This window comes from Salmo trutta, chromosome 23 (assembly GCF_901001165.1).
Source record: "Salmo trutta chromosome 23, fSalTru1.1, whole genome shotgun sequence".
Lineage (NCBI taxonomy): Eukaryota > Metazoa > Chordata > Actinopteri > Salmoniformes > Salmonidae > Salmo > Salmo trutta.
This window is the reverse complement of record NC_042979.1, coordinates 42,457,292-42,480,130: the sequence shown is the minus strand read 5'-3', so window position 1 is coordinate 42,480,130 and position 22,839 is coordinate 42,457,292. Positions and strand designations below refer to the sequence as shown.

The 22,839-nt window shown below is 43.9% G+C and overlaps 1 protein-coding gene across 11 annotated transcripts in view; it reads right to left on the bottom strand.

The window, feature by feature from the left end:
- Positions 1–2,494: 2,494 nt before the first annotated feature.
- tpm2 (tropomyosin 2 (beta)) overlaps positions 2,495–22,839 on the bottom strand; it is a 35,754-nt gene continuing 15,409 nt past the window's right edge. For 2 of the 11 annotated variants that reach the window (XM_029710400.1, XM_029710404.1), the window contains 7 exons: positions 22,281–22,414; positions 21,329–21,446; positions 14,954–15,024; positions 13,015–13,090; positions 11,533–11,595; positions 11,272–11,341; positions 2,495–4,320 (listed from right to left, as the gene is read on the bottom strand). In XM_029710400.1, coding sequence (XP_029566260.1) covers positions 4,238–4,320; positions 11,272–11,341; positions 11,533–11,595; positions 13,015–13,090; positions 14,954–15,024; positions 21,329–21,446; positions 22,281–22,414 — 615 coding nt within the window. In that variant the 3' untranslated portion in view covers positions 2,495–4,237. Of the gene's footprint in view, positions 4,321–4,667; positions 6,219–7,386; positions 7,971–11,271; positions 11,342–11,532; positions 11,596–12,381; positions 12,458–13,014; positions 13,091–14,953; positions 15,025–21,328; positions 21,447–22,280; positions 22,415–22,839 lie in introns of those variants that run through there. The other 9 variants (XM_029710398.1, XM_029710402.1, XM_029710406.1 and 6 more) reach the window with 5 other exon arrangements.

The following is a 22,839-nucleotide window of genomic DNA, read 5'->3' as shown; positions in this document are numbered from 1 at the left end:
TCTCTCAACCAGCTTTATGAGGTAGTCACCTGGAATGCATTTCAATTAACAGGTGTGCTTTGTTAAAAGTTCATTTGTGGAATTTCTTTCCTTCATTTGAGCCAATCAGTTGTGTTGTGACAAGGTAGGGGTGGTATACAGAAGACAGCCCTATTTGGTAAAAGACCAAGTCCATATTATGGCAAGAACAGCTCAAATAAGAAAAGATAAATGACAGTCCATCATTACTTTAAGACATGAAGGTCAGTCAATACGGAAAATGTCTAGAACTTTGAAAGTTTATTCAAGCGCAGTCGCAAAAACCATCAAGTGCTGCTGAAACTGGTTCTCATGAGGACTGCCACTGGAAAGACCCAGAGTTACCTCTGCTGCAGAGGATAAGTTCATTAGAGTTACCAGCCTCAGAAATTGCAGCACAAATAAATGCTTTACAGAGTTCATGTAACAGACATCTCAACATCAACTGTTCAGAGAAGACTGGGTGAATCAGGCTTTCATGGTCGTATTGTTGCAAAGTAACCACTACTAAAGGACACCAATAAAAATAAGAGACTTGCTTGGGCCTAGAAACATGAGCGATGGACATTAGACTGGTGGAAATCTGTCCTTTGGTCTGATGAGTCCAACTTTGAGATTTTTGGTTCCAACCGCTGTGTCTTTGTGAGACGCAGAGTAGGTGAACAGATGATCTCCGCATGTGTGGTTCCCACCGTGAAGCATGCATGGAGAAGGAGGGGTGCATTGCTGGTGACACTGGTGGTGATTTATTTAGAATTCAAGGCACACTTAACCAGCATGGCTACCACAGCATTCTGCAGCGATACGCCATCCCATCTGGTTTGCGCTTAGTGGGACTATAATTTGCTTTTCAACAGAACAATGACCCAAGGAGAGTGATGGAGTGCTGCATCAGATGACCTGGCTTCCACAATCACCCAACCTCAACCCAAATGAGATGGTTTGGGATGAGTTGGCCCGCAGAGTGAAGGAAAAGGAGCCAACAAGTGCTCAGCATATGTGGGAAGTCCTTCAAGACTGTTGGAAAAGCACTCTAGGTGAAGCTGATTGAGAGAATGCCAAGGGTGGCTACTTTGAAGAATCTAAAATGTTTTGATTTAACACTTTTTTGGTTACTGCATGATTCCATGTGTTATTTCATAATTTTGATGTCTTCACTATTATTCTACAATGTAAAAATAAAGAAAAACCCTTGAATGGTACCGTAAGTCAATGGTGCGACATGTCAATGATTTAAGAGGGTTTTGATGATTTAAATTGTTTTACTGTCCAGATCCGTCTACACTTGTAATAATATCCAGACACCGTGTGGGCATGGTCAGGAAGATCTGATCACAATGAGTCTTTTAATCATCTTAAAAATGTGGGCACAATCAGAATGTGGACAAGATCAGAACAAAGGACACATGTTAGCACCAGGTATAAACGGGGCTTATGTCATACCATATGGGCAACTGGCTACCCTCTGAAGTCGGTTACAATGCAAAACCGCAGTCAGGTCAAGATGACGCGCACGCAGATTAGTTTCCCAGAGATGGTTTCTAACAGTTTGTGCAGAAATTCTTCGGTTGTGCAAACCCACAGTTTTATCAGCTGTCCGGTGGCTGGTCTCAGACAATCCCGCAGGTGAAGGATCCGGATGTGGAGGTCCTGGGCTGGCGTGGTTACACATGGTCTGCGGTTGTGAGGCCAGATGGACATACTGCCAAATTCTATAAAATGACATTGGAGGTGGCTTATGGTAGAGAAATGAACATTACATTCTCTGATGGACATTCCTGCAGTCAGCATGTCAATTGCACGCTCCCTCAAAACATCTGTGGCATTGTGTTGTGACACAAAACTGAACATTTTAGAGTGGTCTTTTGTCCCCAGCATAAGTTGCACCTGTGTAATGATCATGCTGTTTAATCAGCTTCTTGATATGCCACACCTGTCAGGTGGATGGATTATTTTGGCAAAGGAGAAATGCTCACTAACAGGGATGTAAACAAATTTGTGCACAAAATTTGAGAGAAGTAAGCCTTTTGTGCGAATGCATTTTTTTGGGGGATCTTTTATTTCAGCTCATGAAACATGGGACGAACACTTTACATGTTGCATTTATATTTTTGTTCAGTGTCAATGTGACAAAGGTTAAATGTACAACCTTGTTAGACATTTCTGCCATGATTGTTTGCACATCATGCTTTGGCAATATCATGGGTCAAACTTGATCTGAAGTTACCATCCTGTTGCTGCGGAAAAACGACACAAAAGCAGTTACACCAGAATTGTTACGCCAAAACGTCAGCTAAATGGGTCACTTCTACTAAATGGTAAAGTGGTAGCCAGCATCATTCAAAGAAACCAAAAAGTTGTCTTGATCAGTTCACCATACCATTATAAACAGCAAACTAAAGTATAAACGCTATGAGACTTTGTTGCACTGTAATCTGGTTTAAGGAAATACTAGAAGAAATGCACAAAACAACCATTTATTTTGCCGGCCATTTTTTAATCATCTTAAGAGCTTATACAGTTGATTCATTGCATAGGATACATGAGTAATAAACCTTAATACAAATTTGAATACCTCCAGAATATTGAATAATTCCCCCTAATTAAAACCTTCAGACCAATAAGCATTCTGACTACTCTGAAGTATTGACACAGGTGCATTAAGATATCATTACATGAGCTTGAAATCAACCTTACAAGTTTACAGCTGTAGGGTAGTTCCACAAAATGAGTCCCTTTTGCATCCCTTTTTAAGTAGAAATGTTGCACCAATATTGGATTTTAAAAGCTTGCCATATTAAATGAAGTGCCATTTAATATAGACATGGAAAATTCAATACATTAGATTTTTTTTTTATAACAATAGAGTGCCAACATTCAGCATTTTGACATCTGCAATCTGACTTCTCAGAAGATTTTAACTCCTTTAACCTCAAAAGTAAATTTGGCTGTTTTGACAAAGTCAATTCAGACGATTATCTATGTCATGTGATTAGTGACTCATTGTAAGGTAAAACACGTCCCTCATTTTAAAGGTCAATCCTATAACCTGAACTGAAGTCTCGTTTTAATATGGTGAATATTTCATATATTCCCCCCCAAAAGAAACATTGAACATCTAATAATCAAATCAGTGTAAACGCAGGTGAGCTGGTTTTACTCTTTCTGGTGTATTGTGGGGGGAAACAGTGGGTTGAGCATAACACGTCAACCCTGTTACTCATAGATTAAGTTACACTACTCAAAAAGAGACTCGTTTAGTGGAATGACCATGTAACAGTTAAACTATTGAGAGGGTGTTTCAAAAATTAAGAGACGTTTCAGATTCTAACAACTATGGGCATTCTCAAAAATCTTTGTCAAGGAAAAAAAAAGAAGAAGGCAAGTGATTAGAATACATTAGGTACCACATCGTCATGATTAGAATACCAAAATCATCTGTAATGTTATACTATTATCCAAACCCCCAAAAGGTCACTACAACAATTTTGAAAATTCTAAAACTTTGTCAAAAGAATACTGTCTAAATTAAATGTCCCTATTGTAATTAGTTTGTATTACATTATGATACCTTTGCTAGTCATTTTTAACATATAAAACAAACCTAGACGTACATTTAACATGTGAACGCTAGTCTTTTTCCCTGTTTGGGTCAGTTCTACACAAATACTATACTGTATTAATTAAAACAATGAGTGGCACATCTTACCAAACAGTAAGTAAAGAATATATGTTTACCATTTATTTGTTTTGAAGGATTACAAAAACTTTATACTTTGGATAAAAAAAAAATAAGAGTTTGAGGTAACAAAGCTTAAAGAGTAAAGCAAATGCAATTTCACTTCAAGGAGGCCTCAGAGGTCAGATTAGAAAAGAGATGTCAACTTTAAGACTCGAATCACATGCTAAATACAAACAGCAACCTCAATAGCATTCAACTCTATGCTGTTATACCGAACCATGTTAACTTCTGTAGCCAGCATGCGTTTGCCATTAATTAGCATGTGTGCAAGAGACCCTCATCAGCTAAACGAAATGCCTTGTTCGTAAGCCTTTACTACTATTAAAGCCAAGTGAAGACTGTCCTGTTCCCAAAGGGGCAAGTCAACTAAAGGATTTGGTCAAGTGTGTATCAATGAGCATTATGAAAGCTTTGTGTTTTTTTCTTTCGCTTTGTTTTAGGCCTCTTGTTCATGGGCCCAGGCAGACAGAGCTCTCTTTATAGATTGTTGAGCTCCAGGAGGGTTTGGTCCAGCGTTTGGTGCATGTCTAGGTTCTCTTCTTTAGCTGTAGCCAGTTTCTCTGGTGACGGGGAAACAAAAGAACAGGTGAGCACCCCAACAAGCAAGCGCTCAGTTGGCTCAGGAATAGGACAATGAAACACAGACATAAAAAAATGAACAGTACATTCTAACAATGTGATTCAAAAGCATACGGTATTTTACACATTCATATATCAAGTGTGTTCGTGTAAAATTGCAGTAATATGTTTGTGTCAGTTAAAACAGCGAAAGTGGTCACTAAGAAGCACAGGCGGACAATACAAACAGAGCTAGGCTGTTGAAAAGATCCAAGTTATATATAATTGAAGCAAGAATTAAAAACTTTTCTGGACAGCCAATCTAATCTAGATGAAAACAAAAAAAATGTAATATGAACTTTTGTTTTTAATCTTAGTTCAGACATCTTCTACATGTTGGTGTGCTACCATAGCAAGTGCCTTCCCAGACCCAATGAGAGGACAGTGCTCCTTGTGTGCACAGAATGTCAGGTGAGGTTTCAATTTCAGTGTGTACAAAGGAGCGTTTCCAGAGGACAGCAGATGCTTTCTGCTTGTCACACCACTCAATGGGCCAGGTGGTGAGGGAAGCTAAATCGTGAAGATACTTGGTGCAATGAAAGTAATGCTGGTCAATACAAGGAGGCTAAAGATTTATATTTAGCCCAGCTAACTTGTGGAAAGTCATGAGGTAAATGTAGCACAACTATAGCACACCATGCAAAATAGTGAAATTACTTAGGGAATCTTAACAGGGAAAACACCCAAAGGAATCCATGTAAACGATTGGGTGTGGATATAATATGGGGTAACTTTTAGCGAAGCCAAGTGTAGAGAAACTTTAACCCCAGAAATGTAATACTGCACCCAGAGTATATACTTAGTATGTATAAGTACTATAATACTTGATGATAAAATATATGTTTCATCACACTAAACTACAAACTCTACATTCAAAGAAATACATAAGCCTGTGTAGTTTCAAGCCCGTGTAAAGCTTAACAAAGTTTACATATCATTGACTTTGGATGGATACATGTAAGAGAGTCTGAGCAATAGCAAAACATTTGTGAAATCAAAAAATGTATAACATTCACCAGATACGAGGCAGATTTCATGGTATATATATATATATATATATATAAAATCATCTATATGTGTCAGTCTACAGGCTTTAGAGTATATAGGCAGGATGGCATGCAAACAATCTGACGTTTTACAACAAACTGTCCTATATGCAAACTTGGGTATTTCTTTTGAATAAATAATTATTCCAAATAAATGCTAATTATTCCACATTCTGTGAAAGCTTTGAAAACTTCAGGTGTGGGATGGTGTCCAGTCCAAAGTGCTCCATTTGGTCCATTAAACTCCCTCATGTCTTAGCAGTGGAACTCTACAATGTGCAGCAAGTGAGTATCCTCAAGTTAGTGAAAAACTAACTTGCCTAATTCTGAAAAACTTGGAACCAAATTTCATACAAAAAAAGGTTACATGATTTTTTGGGGGGGGCTGAATTACTGTACCTATGCCCAAATTACACACAACACCCCAAGTTTAGGGCAAATTCATTCACACTCAATTCCCTTGATGAATTTTAACAGCTTTTCCATGTATTCAATGTTTTATATGATTGGGCAATTACTTGAATGTCATGTTTGCAAATGACTTCAATGTTATCACTTGAATTTTCATGAATTGACTCCACCCTAATGAACGATGTACAACCAGTGCCTTCTAGAGGGGGGTATGAGAAATCGGTTCCAAGGTTACTCAGAGACAAGTGCATATTGGAAGAGTGGGATAGTGGAAGGAAGTTTGCCAAAGCTTCCGTCTCAGACTCAGCTGTTAAATTCGTTCAGAACAACCCTGAGTTCGTTACTGAGGATGCGGTTGTTCTCCACCTCCTTGTGATAACGTTCTGTGGTGCCAGAAGAGTCAATGAAAGCCAGTGTGAAGATAGAAAGAGGGAGAGAAAGAGGGAAGGGTTAAAAGGTCACAGGTTAGTGCAATAAAGGTCACAGGGCAATGAAAGACAAGAAAAAAGAACTGCTGAAAGTTGCTTTTTTTCGTCTGACAGAGGTAAATCAGCACCTATAGCGATTACAGCTCACTTGACAATGCTTGAAATGAACACAATCATTGCAAGACATTAAAAAAAGGAAAGTTTGTTTCATTAGTCCATTGTTGACATAGTCCCAAAATGTTTTGCTTGTCAGCAATCAAGTTATGTAATTATGAAAATACGATGCAAAACGTAGCATAATACAGGGATGACTTCTGTACTTAGAAAAAAAAGAACACAAATTGTTGTTGAAAGTTACATATCTTAACTTGATTGCTGACAAGCAAAACATGTTGGGACTCAACAATGGACTAATGAAACAAATACCAAAAGATGTTTTTTGGGTGTAATTTTCCTTTAAGCAACTATAGCAGGAAGCAATACATATTCATATTGCTGGGGTCAGGGGATAAGAAAGGGAGGTAAAAGAGAGACACAGCACATCCCTTTAAGATTCTCCAAAGTACTGAGCCGCAGGTTTCTTTAGACAGGATAATTCTCACTTTAAACTAAATATCATGTTCCCTTAATCATTAGAGATTTATTGGTTCAACTGGGAGTGGTTGGAAATCTGAGGGATTGTTCAGAACTGCACCACTTTTGGTCAGATTTATTTTGATGCCTTGTGTCAGAGTTGGCCAGATAATTACAGAAATGTTAAAAACGGTTAATACGGTGTGGTGGGAACAGTACTGAATTGAGATTCATTCACACCGATTCCCTTGTATCGTAAAATAAGTAATTCACCGAATGACTTGTGTATCTCCATCATAACACTTTACAACAGTTCAGATTTAATTGGATATGAATCCTGAATATTTAAAATGTTCAATAAAAACGGTAAAGGTAGTCAAAATGTAGCCTATATTAAATGTAGTCAATAAACACCATGTAACTTGAGTATAGTCAGGTATATTGGTATGGCAAATTGTGGATTGTAATCGTCGGCACCAACCTTCTTAACATTATTATTAGGTGATTATGATGAGAAACCAAATGCTGATAATGACAGTAGAAAACAGGAGCGGTTTCAGGACATTTATTACAGAGAAAGGGAAAACAGGGGACAAGTATATATGTCAATACAGAAGACCAAGCCTAACCCAGATCTTTGGAGAGGTATGGACACCGTGCCAGACAACACCACTGGCTTTTCCTATATACACATCTATAGAAATGTACGAGGATCACTGAACAATGTTGACATCTGACAACAGTAGGGAGCGGAACTAAAAGGGGGATGGGTTTAGGGGGGGACAATCTGCCTGGGGCCACATTTATATGCCTTGGTATTTTGAATCAGCAAGTCTTGTAAACCTAGTTACGACCACATTTTTTTTCAAATTCGCCATACAAATTTCGTAACCAAGGGTATTGAGAGATCGATCACAGTTCTGTCTGAAAAGTTGTGGAATGAAAAAAAAAGGACAGAAAGGAAGTGGAGGATGTCTGAACCCCAGGGGTGCCAGATGAAGGTGGAGAGCGTCAGAGAGGAGGAGGAGGAGGAGGAAGAGTGAGGGAGTGTCTAGAGTGTAGTCATGTCGTTGAGAGCCAGGTCAAGCTCCTCACTGAGGGCTTTACCCTTCAGCTTCTGAGCGTACACCTCGTCTGGAGGGAGGGATGGACAGAGAGGACAGAAAGATGGACAGACACACAAGATGGAAACAGAACAAGGTGAGTGAAAAAAGAAAACATTTAAAGAAAAGTCAGATAACTGAAATCTTAACTTCAAAAAGGATTGTGCACATCTAAAGAATTTATAATAAAATGCTAAATAACTTTTCCACCAAATTCCTTCAGCAGTAGCAATCTGACAATCAAATACTTCACAAAAATTCTAGATTTGTAAAAAATCAATTAACCAAATTCCAAAAATGTTAGAATATTAATAAGTTGCGTATCATTAACACAGAATCAAACAGTTAACACAACGCACTCCAGTTTAAAAATCAACTAAAACTCATCCTTCAGAAAAAGACAAATCCACTCAAGGTTATCAGAGTCATGCAGCATCAAAAGCCAGGTTCCAATTCAAACTCCTCAAACAAAAACACCAGATAACACCAACTGAACAGCCATGCTCCACTTCAAACTAGGGATGTGACAAATGGAAAAAAATGTAATCTTAACATTTAAACTGCTATTTATTTTTAAATAAGTTTTACGTTAAAACGATAAGAAAAATGCATAAAATTCCACGCGAGTTTACAATGCACCTGTGCTGCTGCCAGCAACGGGTCTCACGGTGCATCCCTTTACGATGGTTAAGCATTGCACTTGTGCCACCATGACTGGACCTGTGCCACCATGACTGGACCTGTGCCACCATGTCTGGGCCTGTGCCACCATGTCTGGACCTGTGCCACCATGTCTGGACCTGTGCCACCATGTCTGGACCTGTGCCACCATGACTGGACCTGTGCCACCATGACTGAGCCTCAATTCCACCTGGCAAAGTTTCCTTCTCATTTAACTTCTAAAATTATTGCCATACAGGACTTCACTTCTGTCACTTGCCTTTCTCTGATTCTTGCAACTGTTAATGACGATGACGTAGTGTTGGAGAGTAGACTCCAAAATAATTGATTCCTCGACTCCTTGCACGTCGAGTGTCAAGATTAGATTCCAATAGGAATCAACTCCTAAGATTCAGTATTCTTGGAACGGAGGAGACTGCTTAGTTGCCGTACTTCTGAGAACACAAAACACTTGCATCTTTCATAGCGCGCTAATGAGGAACGGAGAACGAGGGCCACAGTATCGGCCAGTCGGCCACCAGGCAGGTCGGCCGGCAGTCAGAACCGTGCCCCAGGCCGTCAGAACCGTGCCCCAGGCCAGGGTTTCCCACACTGTGTCCTGGGGCCCCCCCTGGGTGCACATTTAGGTTTTGCCCTAGCACTACACAGCAAACTCAAATAACCATCATCATCAAGATTTGATTATTTGAATCAGCTGTGTAGTGCTAGGGCAAAACCCAAAACGTGCACCCAGGAGGGGCCCCGGGACCGAGTTGGGGAAATCATGCACTAGGCTTATCTATCGGCAATCAAAAGCTGTGTCTCGCAATGGAATACTGTAAATCGTAATTTATTGGCTTGCAATGTCTCGCAACTTCAAAGCAGTGCCTATCATCAATGAATAGGCTAGGATATGCTACACGCAACAGACGGAAGACTGAACACACACTGGCATCATTAGCGAAGAGATAGAGCAGGGGTGTAATCACTAGTCCAAACAGTAACTAAAACCAGAGTTTCTACTGGACAAATTCAAGTAGTTCCATCAGTTTTGTTTGCTTCCGTTTAAGAAACGTTTTGCAACATAAAGGGGTGTAATGAATACGCCCCAGGCAGGCCAGCTCGAGGGCGAGAGCTGAGGGGGAAGGCAGAAGAAAACAAACCATGGTGAGGATATCTCTTGGTAATCTGTCTTGCATACCTCGCAAATTCACCAAAGTAGCCAAAAGTTCACCTCTTCCTCTGGTTCTCTTTAAATTCCACAACTTTCCCAAGGCTGAGATTCTAACTTTGGGGGGGGGGGGGTTCTCTTAAAGTTAAGGATCCCAATTTTGTTTAAAAGTTAAGTCACATCAATAATTCAAACTCCTGGAACACCACACCAGATAACACCTACCACATGACATTTCCAAAGTCTGCCAAAACGCAACAAGACATTAAGCCCTTCACAACAAGCCCATTCTCATTGCTAAATAACCACTGATTTGATTGAGTAACTGTGGATGAATCGACAACACCCTCACGTAAATAAGAAACAAGGCAAAACCTTGGAAGAATCCAACTTGCTCGTAGTCCAAGTACTACAACTGAAATCTAACCTTTCTTATAGGATCTAATCGATCAGTCAAACTGATCAATATGAGATAAGGCAGCACCAAGGGCTCCCGAGTGGCGCAGCAGTCTAAGGCACTGCATCTCAGTGCTAGAGGCGTCACTACAGACCCTGGTTCGATTCCAGGCTGTATCACAACCGGCCGTGATTGGGAGTCCCATAGGGCGGCGCACAATTGGCCCAGCGTCGTCGGGGTTAGGCCGTCATTGTAAATAAGAATTTGTTCTTAACTGACTTGCCTAGTTAAATAATTATAATAATAACCAGACAGGATAAGCAATCGAAAGTGAAGCTGTGGCTCCACAGTTAGGCTGCAATCACACAGGCAGCCAAAATCTGATCTTTTGCCCAATTATTGGCAAAGGAGCTGATCGGTCAAAAGACCGGCTACTGGAAAAAGTTCAGAATTATAGGCTGCCTGTGTAAACGCAGCCTTATAGGCAGACTATTATTCTTAAGAGCTAAAGACTCAGAATCTACACAATCATACGGAATGCTCGTCATTGATTTCAACTGCAATCTGTTCTAATTAGATCCCTGGACAACAGAGCGAGGTTAATGGGGGTTAATCTACCAATTCATTGGTTAATCTATTAAACCCATATTAATAAATCCATTCCCATCGACGCTCCTCTGTTTCTAACGGTACTCAAAGTTGGAAGGTAAATTGTTAATTACTATCTACAATGCTGCTCGACTATTAAGAGTCTTTATTAATGATTGAAACACACAGGTATGTTACCTAACGCTATAATACACTACTAACAAGTCATGCGAGGGTACCCAACAGGCTTCAGTGTTCTCATGGTTATAGGGGAACATTCTTCTGTTAGTGAAACGTCTGTTACACTTTCACAAAGGAAACATAAGAGTGAGTCCAAATGGCACCCCCCCCCCCCATAGGGCTCTGGTCAAACGAAGTGCACTATACAGGGTTTAGGGTGCCATTTGGGATTCAGATAAAGTGAATGGGGCACTGAAAATGCAGTTAGCGAAGTCAGCTCCTGGGAACTCCAAGAGGTGTTAATGGTTGTGAATGAAAGGAGCGTTGAAAACGTACCTTCCAAATCATCAATGGTTTTCTCAAGCTTAGCCACAGACCTCTCTGCAAACTCAGCACGGGTCTCAGCCTGGGGGGGGGACAAAGCATCGGAGCACAATGCTTTTCAAATACATTTTTCCAAGCACCAAATGACACATCTACGTAATATCTTGGTTAACATTAGGTTGCATAAGAGTGGGAGGAAGATGAGGCTTTAAGATACCATTTGAAGAACCATTCATACTAAAATATTACATATGGTGACCCTACAGTACCCACCTCTTTAAGTTTGTCAGTAAGAACTTTGATTTCCTCTTCATATTTGTCCTCCTTTTGTGAGTACTAGAAGTGAAATAATGGAGATTCATATTTTAGCACAAGAGCTTCTCCTTAAACATTCACAACTCAAAATATAGACAGTCAATATACATTTATGTATTTATTCTATGACAACGTCTACAGTGTAGCATTCAATTAATAGCCTACTGTTCACATCCACTAAAGTAAACACTATTGGATACAAATTCTGTTCATAAAAGAGAGGGCTACAACAAGAGCTGAAAGGTTGGCTAGGGAGGAGAAGAGACTACAACACGAGAGGTGAAAGGTTGGCTAGGGAGGAGAGGAGACTACAACACGAGAGGTGAAAGGTTGGCTAGGGAGAGGAGAAAGTTTGGCTGGGAAAACAAAGCTAAGAGGGCTAGCTAAAGTCTCAGCGTAGGCTTGTCATAATGCAAGCGGGTCCTAAGAACAAAACATCAAACTCTCCTCAATCATAATCTTCTGCTTTTAAAATGTGTTTTACACCCATCTAACGTTATGCCTGGACTACAATTCAATCCCTACACTTTTTAAAATCAATGTTATGGATAAAAACACATATATATATATATATAGATAAAACTTTATAGATGCTGCACTGTTTGAGAGGACGGCTTGTGTGTAAGCATTTAATTTGACACTATGTTGTATTCTGTGCATATGACAAATAAACATGGATTATAGCTAGATATCCTACACTAAGTCTGTGTGTTGAGGGGCATCCGTGTGTTTTATCCAGCTGGACTACCCTGCATCGTATCTGTATCTGACCTTTGGGCCCAGCTTACTTCCCCTCTCCTACAGTACCTTCTCAGCCTGGGCCTCCAGAGACTTCAAGTTGTTGGTGACATTTTTCAACTCTTCCTCAAGATCACCAGATTTACTGTGCAACAGCAGGAGGGCGGGAGGAAAACGAGGGAAAAGAAAGGAGAGAGAGCGTTTTGAGAGGGAGGAGAGGACATGACCAAGGAGACCCTGGTCTGGACTTACCTGAAGGGGTTAATGACACACTTACCTGAAGGGGTTAATGTCACCTACCCACCAGATGGAAGGGTTAAATCAGGATCCTTGATGGATAACATCTGACAGATTAACTCATATACTCTAGTATAGGAAATATACAAACGCATGTATAAAATCCATACATGTATAATCTGTATGCCTCAATCTCAAGTATCACATCAAGGATCCCATTGGCTTCAGGTTGAAGATATGGCGAGGGACAGTATGGCTTGTAGGACATTAGTCCTTTTGTACCACAGCAATACTGTCACGTCAACCACCAGGGGAGCCCTCCATGAAGCACAGCTGCGAGGCAGAGAGGCTTGGAGGGACGAGTCAAGGGCATAAGCCAGAGGAGCGGAGGAGAGGAGAAAGGAAGCAGGTAGTAAAGAGGTTTGGAACCGGGACGTTTGTCCTGGAACGGGGGGCAGACAGTACCTCATCCTCTCCGCACATCATGGACTTCAAATTCTGGTCCATGAGTCTAAGCTCTTCCTCCAGCTCCCTGACTCGACTGGGTTAGTCCACAGTCAGGTAGGTAGGGGTGTAGGAAGGGGGGCAGGAGGGGGCAGGGAACCCACACACAAGGTGATCCCAGGTGGAGGGGTGTTGGTGGTGTTGGATTCAGGCATGCATTACATAAAGCACAGGGGAGAGAACACACACATCCAGGTGCCCTGTTGTGGTTAGTGTATCCAGTGTATGCCATCGTCTCGTGTTTCCCACATGGGGGAAAAAAAAGTGTTCTGTCACATTGACCATATTATTGACCAAATTGAAAGCCCAATTGATTCTGAGTCAGGGCATATAACATTTATATGTGAAAACTACTTCTAAGATGAGCCCTTTAAGATTTTCCAAATTCACTTCCTTGTTTAAAATCACTTGTCCTGCTCGTGTTTGAAGTCCACAATGTAAGGGGGGGTTAATGGTTATGGACCAATAATAATAATAATAATAATAATAAAAAAAAAATTAAATTATAAAAATAATAATAAAAAAATCCTCATATATATATATATATATATATATATATATATATATAACAAAATTAGAAGAAAAAAATTGGGAATTCAGTTGGGGTATCAACTTACAGTTGAGAGTTAGAATAATAGAATACACAAGGTGGAATTTCAAAATTTGGTTGTGCATCAGTCACTCAAATAGCCCATGTCAGCTAAAAAATGTAATTAGTCTAGAGGCCAGCTAACTAAACTTGTAGGAAGCATGGTCGCAGACCCACGAGCCACTGCAGCCCCTCATGATGGAGTCCAGTTTAATGTGGCCCCCACCCACATCAGAGTTGCCCATCCCTGTGCTAGATGGCGATGGGTATAGATCAGCCAACTAAAACTAGCGTAAAAAAAAAAGAAAAAAAAGGGGTGGCTACTGGTTAAAGGGGTGGCTACTGGTTAAAGGGGTGGCTACTGGTTAAAGGGGTGGCTACTGGTTAAAGGGGTGGCTACTGGTTAAAGGGGTGGCTACTGGTTAAAGGGGTGGCTACTGGTTAAAGGGGTGGCTACTGGTTAAAGGGGTGGCTACTGGTTAAAGGGGTGGCTACTGGTTAAAGGGGTGGCTACTGGTTAAAGGGGTGGCTACTGGTTAAAGGGGTGGCTACTGGTTAAAGGGGTGGCTACTGGTTAAAGGGGTGGCTACTGGTTAAAGGGGTGGCTACTGGTTAAAGGGGTGGCTACTGGTTAAAGGGGTGGCTACTGGACTCTCCGTTGTTAAGCCAATCGAAACCAATACACCCACGGAGGTCATTAGCTTGTTTCAGTTGCCATCCAATCATGACTAATTTTATTAACAGGAAGGTGGGTCCATGCAACAAGTCAAATTAACATTAAGAACATTTTTCAGGAGAGGCCTCAATGTATATTTCAAAATGCATTAGAGGGTTAGGTGCGACACGTCATGATAAAAATATGCATAAATTCCCAAATGTGCTCAAGTAAGTAAGAGATGGGGCAAGTCTACCGATGAACCATCAACATGTCATTCACATTAAAACACCACATTTGCCTTAAACAACCACATTTCAATGGAACTGAAATACCAGGAATTTGTTGGTTTTAACAAAGTTTTTAAGTGTGATGTCCAGCACTGCGTTTTGATTCGCCACCCTTCTCCCAAAGCGTACACTTTATTGGAATAACTTTAAATGGTGAAAACTCACTCCAGCCAATGCTTACATCAATCATTTCCTGTTAAATCCCTGACGGGAAAAGGGTGGAGAATAGGGACTAAGACATGGAAATTGGCACCTTATTCCCTATATAATGCACTACTTTTGACCAGAGCCCTATGGGACCTGGTCAAAAGTAGTGCACTATAAAAGGGCCATTTGTGTGTCAGTAATGAAGGAGGGTAAACTTACGCCTCAGCCACCTCAGCACGCTCCTCAGAGCGCTCAAGGTCACCCTCAAGGATCACCAGCTTACGGGCCACCTGTAGTCAGACAAATCACACATTAAAGTACACAGGCCAAACACTTCCAATAACTTCATACACACACAAAACTATTCCCATGCAACATCTGAACAGAGATGGTGGCACTAAGAACGTGCAGAAACAGACCTTCAAGCTGGCACAAGCATCAAAACACGTCAAACTAAATTCTGTATTGACCAGTACATTCAATAGTCAAAAACAAAATGAAGAGGGAGGAAAAAAAGAGATTTAATTTAAGAATTTAAGAGAAATCATTAAATAAAAATGTAATAAAAAGTTCTTACGATGAGGGGCGGTAGCGGTGGGTTAAAAAAAGAGCAAAAAAAAAAAATCTGAGATAAAATGCCTATAACCCCCGTAGGATGAACCAAGTTTACCCTCCTTCATTACTAGGCCCATAACCCCCCGTAGGATGAACCAACATACCGTAGGACTATAACCCCCATAGGATGAACCAACATACCGTAGGCCTATAACCCCCGTAGGATGAACCAACATACCGTAGGCCCATAACCCCCGTAGGATGAACCAACATACCGTAGGACTATAACCCCCGTAGGATGAACCAACATACCGTAGGCCTATAACCCCCCCATAGGATGAACCAACATACCGTAGGCCCATAACCCCCCGTAGGATGAACCAACATACCGTAGGCCTATAACCCCCCCCCATAGGATGACAACATACCGTAGGCCTATAACCCCCCCATAGGATGAACCAACATACCGTAGGCCTATAACCCCCCCATAGGATGAACCAACATACCGTAGGCCTATAACCCCCCATAGGATGAGCCAACATACCGTAGGCCTATAACCCCCCATAGGATGAACCAACATACCGTAGACCTATAACCCCCCATAGGATGAACCAACATACCGTAGGCCTATAACCCCCATAGGATGACAACATACCGTAGGCCTATAACCCCCCATAGGATGAACCAACATACCGTAGGCCTATAACCCCCCATAGGATGAACCAACATACCGTAGACCTATAACCCCCCATAGGATGAATCAACATACCGTAGGCCTATAACCCCCCATAGGATGAACCAACATACCGTAGACCTATAACCCCCCATAGGATGAATCAACATACCGTAGGCCTATAACCCCCCATAGGATGAACCAACATACCGTAGGCCTATAACCCCCATAGGATGAACCAACATACCGTAGGCCTATAACCCCCCATAGGATGAACCTTTGCATTAGCGTAGCCTCTTCTGTAGCTTGTCAACTATGTGTCTGTCTATCCCTGTTCTCTCCCCTCTGCACAGGCCATACAAACGCTTCACACCGCGTGGCCGCTGCCACTCTAACCGGGTGGTCCCAGCGCGCACGACCCACGTGGAGTTCCAGGTCCCCGGCAGCCTCTGGAACTGCCGGTCTGTGGCCAACAAGGCTGAGTTCATCTCAGCCTATGCTACCCTCCAGTCCCTAGACTTCCTGGCGCTGACGGAAACATGGATTACCACAGATAACACTGCTACTCCTACTGCTCTCTCCTCGCCTGCCTACGTGTTCTCGCATACCCCTAGAGCATCGAGCCAGCGGGGTGGTGGCACTGGAATCCTCATCTCTCCCAAGTGGACATTCTCTCTTTCTCCCCTGACCCATCTGTCTATCTCCTCATTTGAATTCCATGCTGTCACAGTTACCAGCCCTTTCAAGCTTAACATCCTTATCATTTATCGCCCTCCAGGTTCCCTTGGAGAGTTCATCAATGAGCTTGATGCCTTGATAAGTTCCTTCCCTGAGGATGGCTCACCTCTCACAGTTCTGGGTGACTTTAACCTCCCCGCGTCTACCTTTGACTCATTCCTCTCTGCCTCCTTCTTTCCACTCCTCTCCTCTTTTGACCTCACCCTCTCACCTTCCCCCCCTACTCACAAGGCAGGCAATACGCTTGACCTCATCTTTACTAGATGCTGTTCTTCCACTAATCTCATTGCAACTCCTCTCCAAGTCTCCAACCACTACCTTGTATCCTTTTCCCTCTCGCTCTCATCCAACACTTCTCACTCTGCCCCTACTCGGATGGTATTGCGCCGTCCCAACCTTCGCTCTCTCTCTCCCGCTACTCTCTCCTCTTCCATCCTATCATCTCTTCCCTCTGCTCAAACCTTCTCCAACCTATCTCCTGATTCTGCCTCCTCAACCCTCCTCTCCTCCCTTTCTGCATCCTTTGATTTTCTCTGTCCCCTATCCTCCAGGCCGGCTCGGTCCTCCACTCCTGCGCCATGGCTCCATGACTCACTGCGAGCTCACAGAACAGGGCTCCGGGCAGCCGAGCGGAAATGGAGGAAAACTCGCCTCCCTGCGGACCTGGCATCCTTTCACGCCCTCCTCTCTACATTTTCCTCTTCTGTCTCTGCTGCTAAAGCCACTTTCTACCACTCTAAATTCCAAGCATCTGCCTCTAACCCTAGGAAGCTCTTTGCTACCTTCTCCTCCCTCCTGAATCCTCCTCCCCCCCTCCTCTCTCTCTGCGGATGACTTCGTCAACCATTTTGAAAAGAAGGCTGATGACATCCGATCCTCGTTTGCTAAGCCAAACGACACCGCTGGTCCTGCTCACACTGCCCTACCCTGTGCTTTGACCTCTTTCTCCCCTCTCTCTCCAGATGAAATCTCGCGTCTCGTGACGGCCGGCCGCCCAACAACCTGCCCACTTGACCCTATCCCCTCCTCTCTTCTCCAGACCATTTCCGGAGACCTTCTGCCCTACCTCACCTCGCTCATCAACTCATCCTTGACCGCTGGCTACGTCCCTTCCGTCTTCAAGAGAGCGAGAGTTGCACCCCTTCTGAAAAAAACCTACACTCGATCCCTCCGATATCAACAACTACAGACCAGTATCCCTTCTTTCTTTTCTCTCCAAAACTCTTGAACGTGCCGTCCTTGGCCAGCTCTCCTGCCATCTCTCTCAGAATGACCTTCTTGATCCAAATCAGTCAGGTTTCAAGACTGGGCATTCAACTGAGACTGCTCTTCTCTGTGTCACGGAGGCTCTCCGCACTGCTAAAGCTAACTCTCTCTCCTCTGCTCTCATCCTTCTAGACCTATCTGCTGCCTTTGATACTGTGAACCATCAGATCCTCCTCTCCACCCTCTCCGAGCTGGGCATCTCCGGCGCGGCCCACGCTTGGATTGCGTCCTACCTGACAGGTCGCTCCTACCAGGTGGCGTGGCGAGAATCTGTCTCCGCACCACGTGCTCTCACCACTGGTGTCCCACAGGGCTCTGTTCTAGGCCCTCTCCTATTCTCACTATACACCGAGTCCCTTGGCTCGGTCATATCCTCACATGGTCTCTCCTATCATTGCTACGCAGACGACACACAATTAATCTTCTCCTTTCCCCCTTCTGATAACCAGGTGGCGAATCGCATCTCTGCATGTCTGGCAGACATATCAGTGTGGATGACGGCTCACCACCTCAAGCTGAACCTCGGCAAGACGGAGCTGCTCTTCCTCCCGGGGAAGGACTGCCCGTTCCATGATCTCACCATCACGGTTGACAACTCCCTTGTGTCCTCCTCCCAGAGTGCTAAGAACCTTGGCGTGACCCTGGACAACACCCTGTCGTTCTCCACTAACATCAAGGCGGTGACCCGATCCTGTAGGTTCATGCTCTACAACATTCGCAGAGTACAACCCTGCCTCACACAGGAAGCGGCGCAGGTCCTAGTCCAGGCACTTGTTATCTCCCGTCTGGATTACTGCAACTCGCTGTTGGCTGGGCTCCCTGCCTGTGCCATTAAACCCCTACAACTCATCCAGAACGCCGCAGTCCGTCTGGTGTTCAACGTTCCCAAGTTCTCTCACGTCACCCCGCTCCTCCGCTCTCTCCACTGGCTTCCAGTTGAAGCTCGCATCCGCTACAAGTCCATGGTGCTTGCCTACGGAGCTGTGAGGGGAACGGCACCTCCGTACCTTCAGGCTCTGATCAGGCCCTACACCCAAACAAGGGCACTGCGTTCATCCACCTCTGGCCTGCTCGCCTCCCTACCTCTGAGGAAGCACAGTTCCCGCTCAGCCCAGTCAAAACTGTTCGCTGCTCTGGCACCCCAATGGTGGAACAAGCTCCCTCACGACGCCAGGACAGCGGAGTCAATCACCACCTTCCGGAGACACCTGAAACCCCACCTCTTTAAGGAATACCTGGGATAGGATAAAGTAATCCTTCTACCCCCCCCAAAAAAAGATTTAGATGCACTATTGTAAAGTGGTTGTTCCACTGGATATCATAAGGTGAATGCACCGATTTGTAAGTCGCTCTGGATAAGAGCGTCTGCTAAATGACTTAAATGTAATGATGTACATGAACCAACATACCGTAGGCCTATAACCCCCCCCCATAGGATGAACCAACATACCGTAGGCCTATAACCCCCCCCCATAGGATGAACCAACATACCGTAGGCCTATAACCCCCCCCCCCCATAGGATGAACCAACATACCGTAGGCCTATAACCCCCCCCCCCCCATAGGATGAACCAACATACCGTAGGCCTATAACCCCCCCCCCCCCATAGGATGAACCAACATACCGTAGGCCTATAACCCCCATAGGATGAACCAACATACCGTAGGCCTATAACCCCCCCCCCCCCCCATAGGATGAACCAACATACCGTAGGCCTATAACCCCCCCCCCCCATAGGATGAACCAACATACCGTAGGCCTATAACCCCCCCCCCCATAGGATGAACCAACATACCGTAGGCCTATAACCCCCCCCCCCATAGGATGAACCAACATACCGTAGGCCTATAACCCCCCCCCCCCATAGGATGAACCAACATACCGTAGGCCTATAACCCCCCCCCCATAGGATGAACCAACATACCGTAGGCCTATAACCCCCCCCCATAGGATGAACCAACATACCGTAGGCCTATAACCCCCCCCATAGGATGAACCAACATACTGTAGGCCTATAACCCCCCATAGGATGAACCAACATACCGTAGGCCTATAACCCCCCCATAGGATGACCCAACATACCGTAGGCCTATAACCCCCCCATAGGATGACAACATACCGTAGGCCTATAACCCCCCCATAGGATGACAACATACCGTAGGCCTATAACCACCCCATAGGATGAACCAACATACCGTAGGACTATATACTGTGTACCAGAAGTGGCAGGTCTACAACCCCCATGATTAAATGTGTGGCCAGCTCCCAGGGTGCAGCTGGTGCCCTCAGTGGGGAAGTGCACTAGACTGGCTGAGTGTTAGTGAGAGAGATCGAGGGAGGGCGGCCAATGACAGGTCTCATTCTGTATAAGTCCGTTAGACTGCTACTTTGTCTGTCAGTGTAATCCTCTGGGATGTGGGCTCATGTGACCTCCAGGTCTAAGCCACGGGCCATGAGCAATCAACATATGCTACAGGCTAAACTGCTAATCAGTTCCCCCTGGGTACAGATCTAGGACCAGCTTCTCCTTCCCAAATCTTAACAAGAACCATTAGTGGGGAAAATGTTAAACTGGCCCAGGATCAGCATCTAGGGGCAACATCACCCTATACCGTGGTACCTGTGTATGACCTTAGCTAAGCAAGCTAAATTTAGCTCAACACTAGGTGGCCGGTTTCCAGGAGCCAGATTAAGCCTAATGCTGGACAAAAATCACATTCAAAAGCGATCGATCTTGCTTTTTAGTCCAGGATCCTGGGAAACAGCCAAAGAGCGTGGGGTTATGCTGAAAACTACAAGTTTACTGTAGAAATTCTGAGTTTTCCACATAACACATACAGGCATTGAAAATAAAATATATCGGGGGAAGGAAAAGACCAAACGGTATGTTTAAGACCTGATAGAATACTTGTAAATGCATCTTGTCATGTTAGGATAATGAGGCCTGGGCAGAGGTACAGATGGGGGGCCTCCACAGAGGGGCCTCCTTTGATCTGACATGTAGCAGGCCAAACTGATGCTACAGAGGAGAAAGGGGTGTACAGTGTATGTCTGTGTACTGTTATAAAGAAACACCACAGGTGTTAACACTACCATGAAGGGAACACAACAGCTTCCATTTTCCAAACAATCTTAAATCAAATAAAATGCTTGTTAAAGTGGCTACAAAATCATGAAAAGTGGTGGATTCCAGCGTATGACCCGGCTCTACAGTAGTCTGGCTTTAGTTAATGGGCACGTTCCAGGTCGCACTGTGTGTCAAAGGTAACGTCTCAGAAACTATAGTAAACATGATATAGCAACCTTCAAAAAAAAAGACGCCCTGGAACGCAACGATACTTTAGGGCAGAAGGACACCCACCTCCTCGTACTTCCTGTCAGCCTCCTCAGCGATGTGCTTGGCCTCCTTTAGCTGCATCTCCTGGATCTCCATCTTCTCCTCGTCTTTTGACGCCCTGTTCTCTATCACCTTCATTCCTCTGGAGAAACAACACCACAGGGTTAGCTACAGTATGGACCTCCATCTCCAACCCTGTTCTCCATCACCTCCATTCCTCTGGAGAAACAACACCACAGGGTTAGCTACAGTATGGACCTCCATCTCCAACCCTGTTCTCCATCACCTTTATTCCTCTGGAGAAACAACGCCACAGGGTTAGCTACAGTATGGACCTCCATCTCCAACCCTGTTCTCCATCACCTTTATTCCTCTGGAGAAACAACGCCACAGGGTTAGCTACAGTATGGACCTCCATCTCCAACCCTGTTCTCCATCACCATTCCTCTGGAGAAACAACACCACAGGGTTAGCTACAGTATGGACCTCCATCTCCAACCCTGTTCTCCATCGCCATTCCTCTGGGGGACATCACAGGCAACAGGACAGAGAGAAGTCACGGGTGATTGGAACATACTTTCGATGTGTACTTTCTTTAATATCAAAAATACTTTGACCTGTCTACTCTGTTACGTTTCAATGCTAATAGTAACTGCTGAAGGGAATTGTGAAAAACTATTGGGGCTTGTTGAATGTCTTAGCTGGCGTTTCTTTTTACTTCCTTCCACAATTACTAGTCTGAAAGAACTGAGAAACCCTGCTCTAGAGCAGAACGGCTGAACTATTGTGGTGCTCCCCTGCTCAGACGTTGCATACATCAACCAACGGTTGCATGCCACATCGTCAACTGTGCAGTCGGGCATCAGATTGCTAGAACATATGATGTGGTTAGCGGATACGTAAAATACCTATCCAGGTGTTGTAACATTTAGCATGCATCGGCAACACGACCTAAAACAGGAGACGGAAGTCCCACCTCTCGCTCTCGTCTGCAGCCTTCTCAGCCTCCTCCAGCTTCTGCAGCGCAGTGGCCAGTCTCTCCTGGGCCCTGTCCAACTCCTCCTCTACCAGCTGGATACGTCTGTTTAGGGAAGCCACCTCTGCCTCTGCCTGGTGGGGGAGAGAAAACACTCAGTCAGCCACAATAATGTGCTGTAGCCTTGTAGCACTCACCACTGGCCCATTTATATTATGTAGAACAGATATAACTGTGGGTCATGTAGAATAAGGACAATTGTTAGCTTTATTCATTCCATTATCGGCAACGTTTCTGAACGTTTCACATCACTGAATGCACCCTAGCTTGCACAAATAAATGTACGCAGTACATCAACCAAACTGATGTGGACACCACATCACAGGCAGATGACAGCTTTCTAGGAAGGCATTATTTGTTTTAAAGATAATACTGCACTGTCAAATTAATTCACCCCAAATGAGTATTTGGGTTGCCAACTGCCCCAATTTATTCCACATTAGAGAACTTTCTTAGGGTGTCTGGGTGATACACCAACCAGGCTAACTGAGCTGCCAGG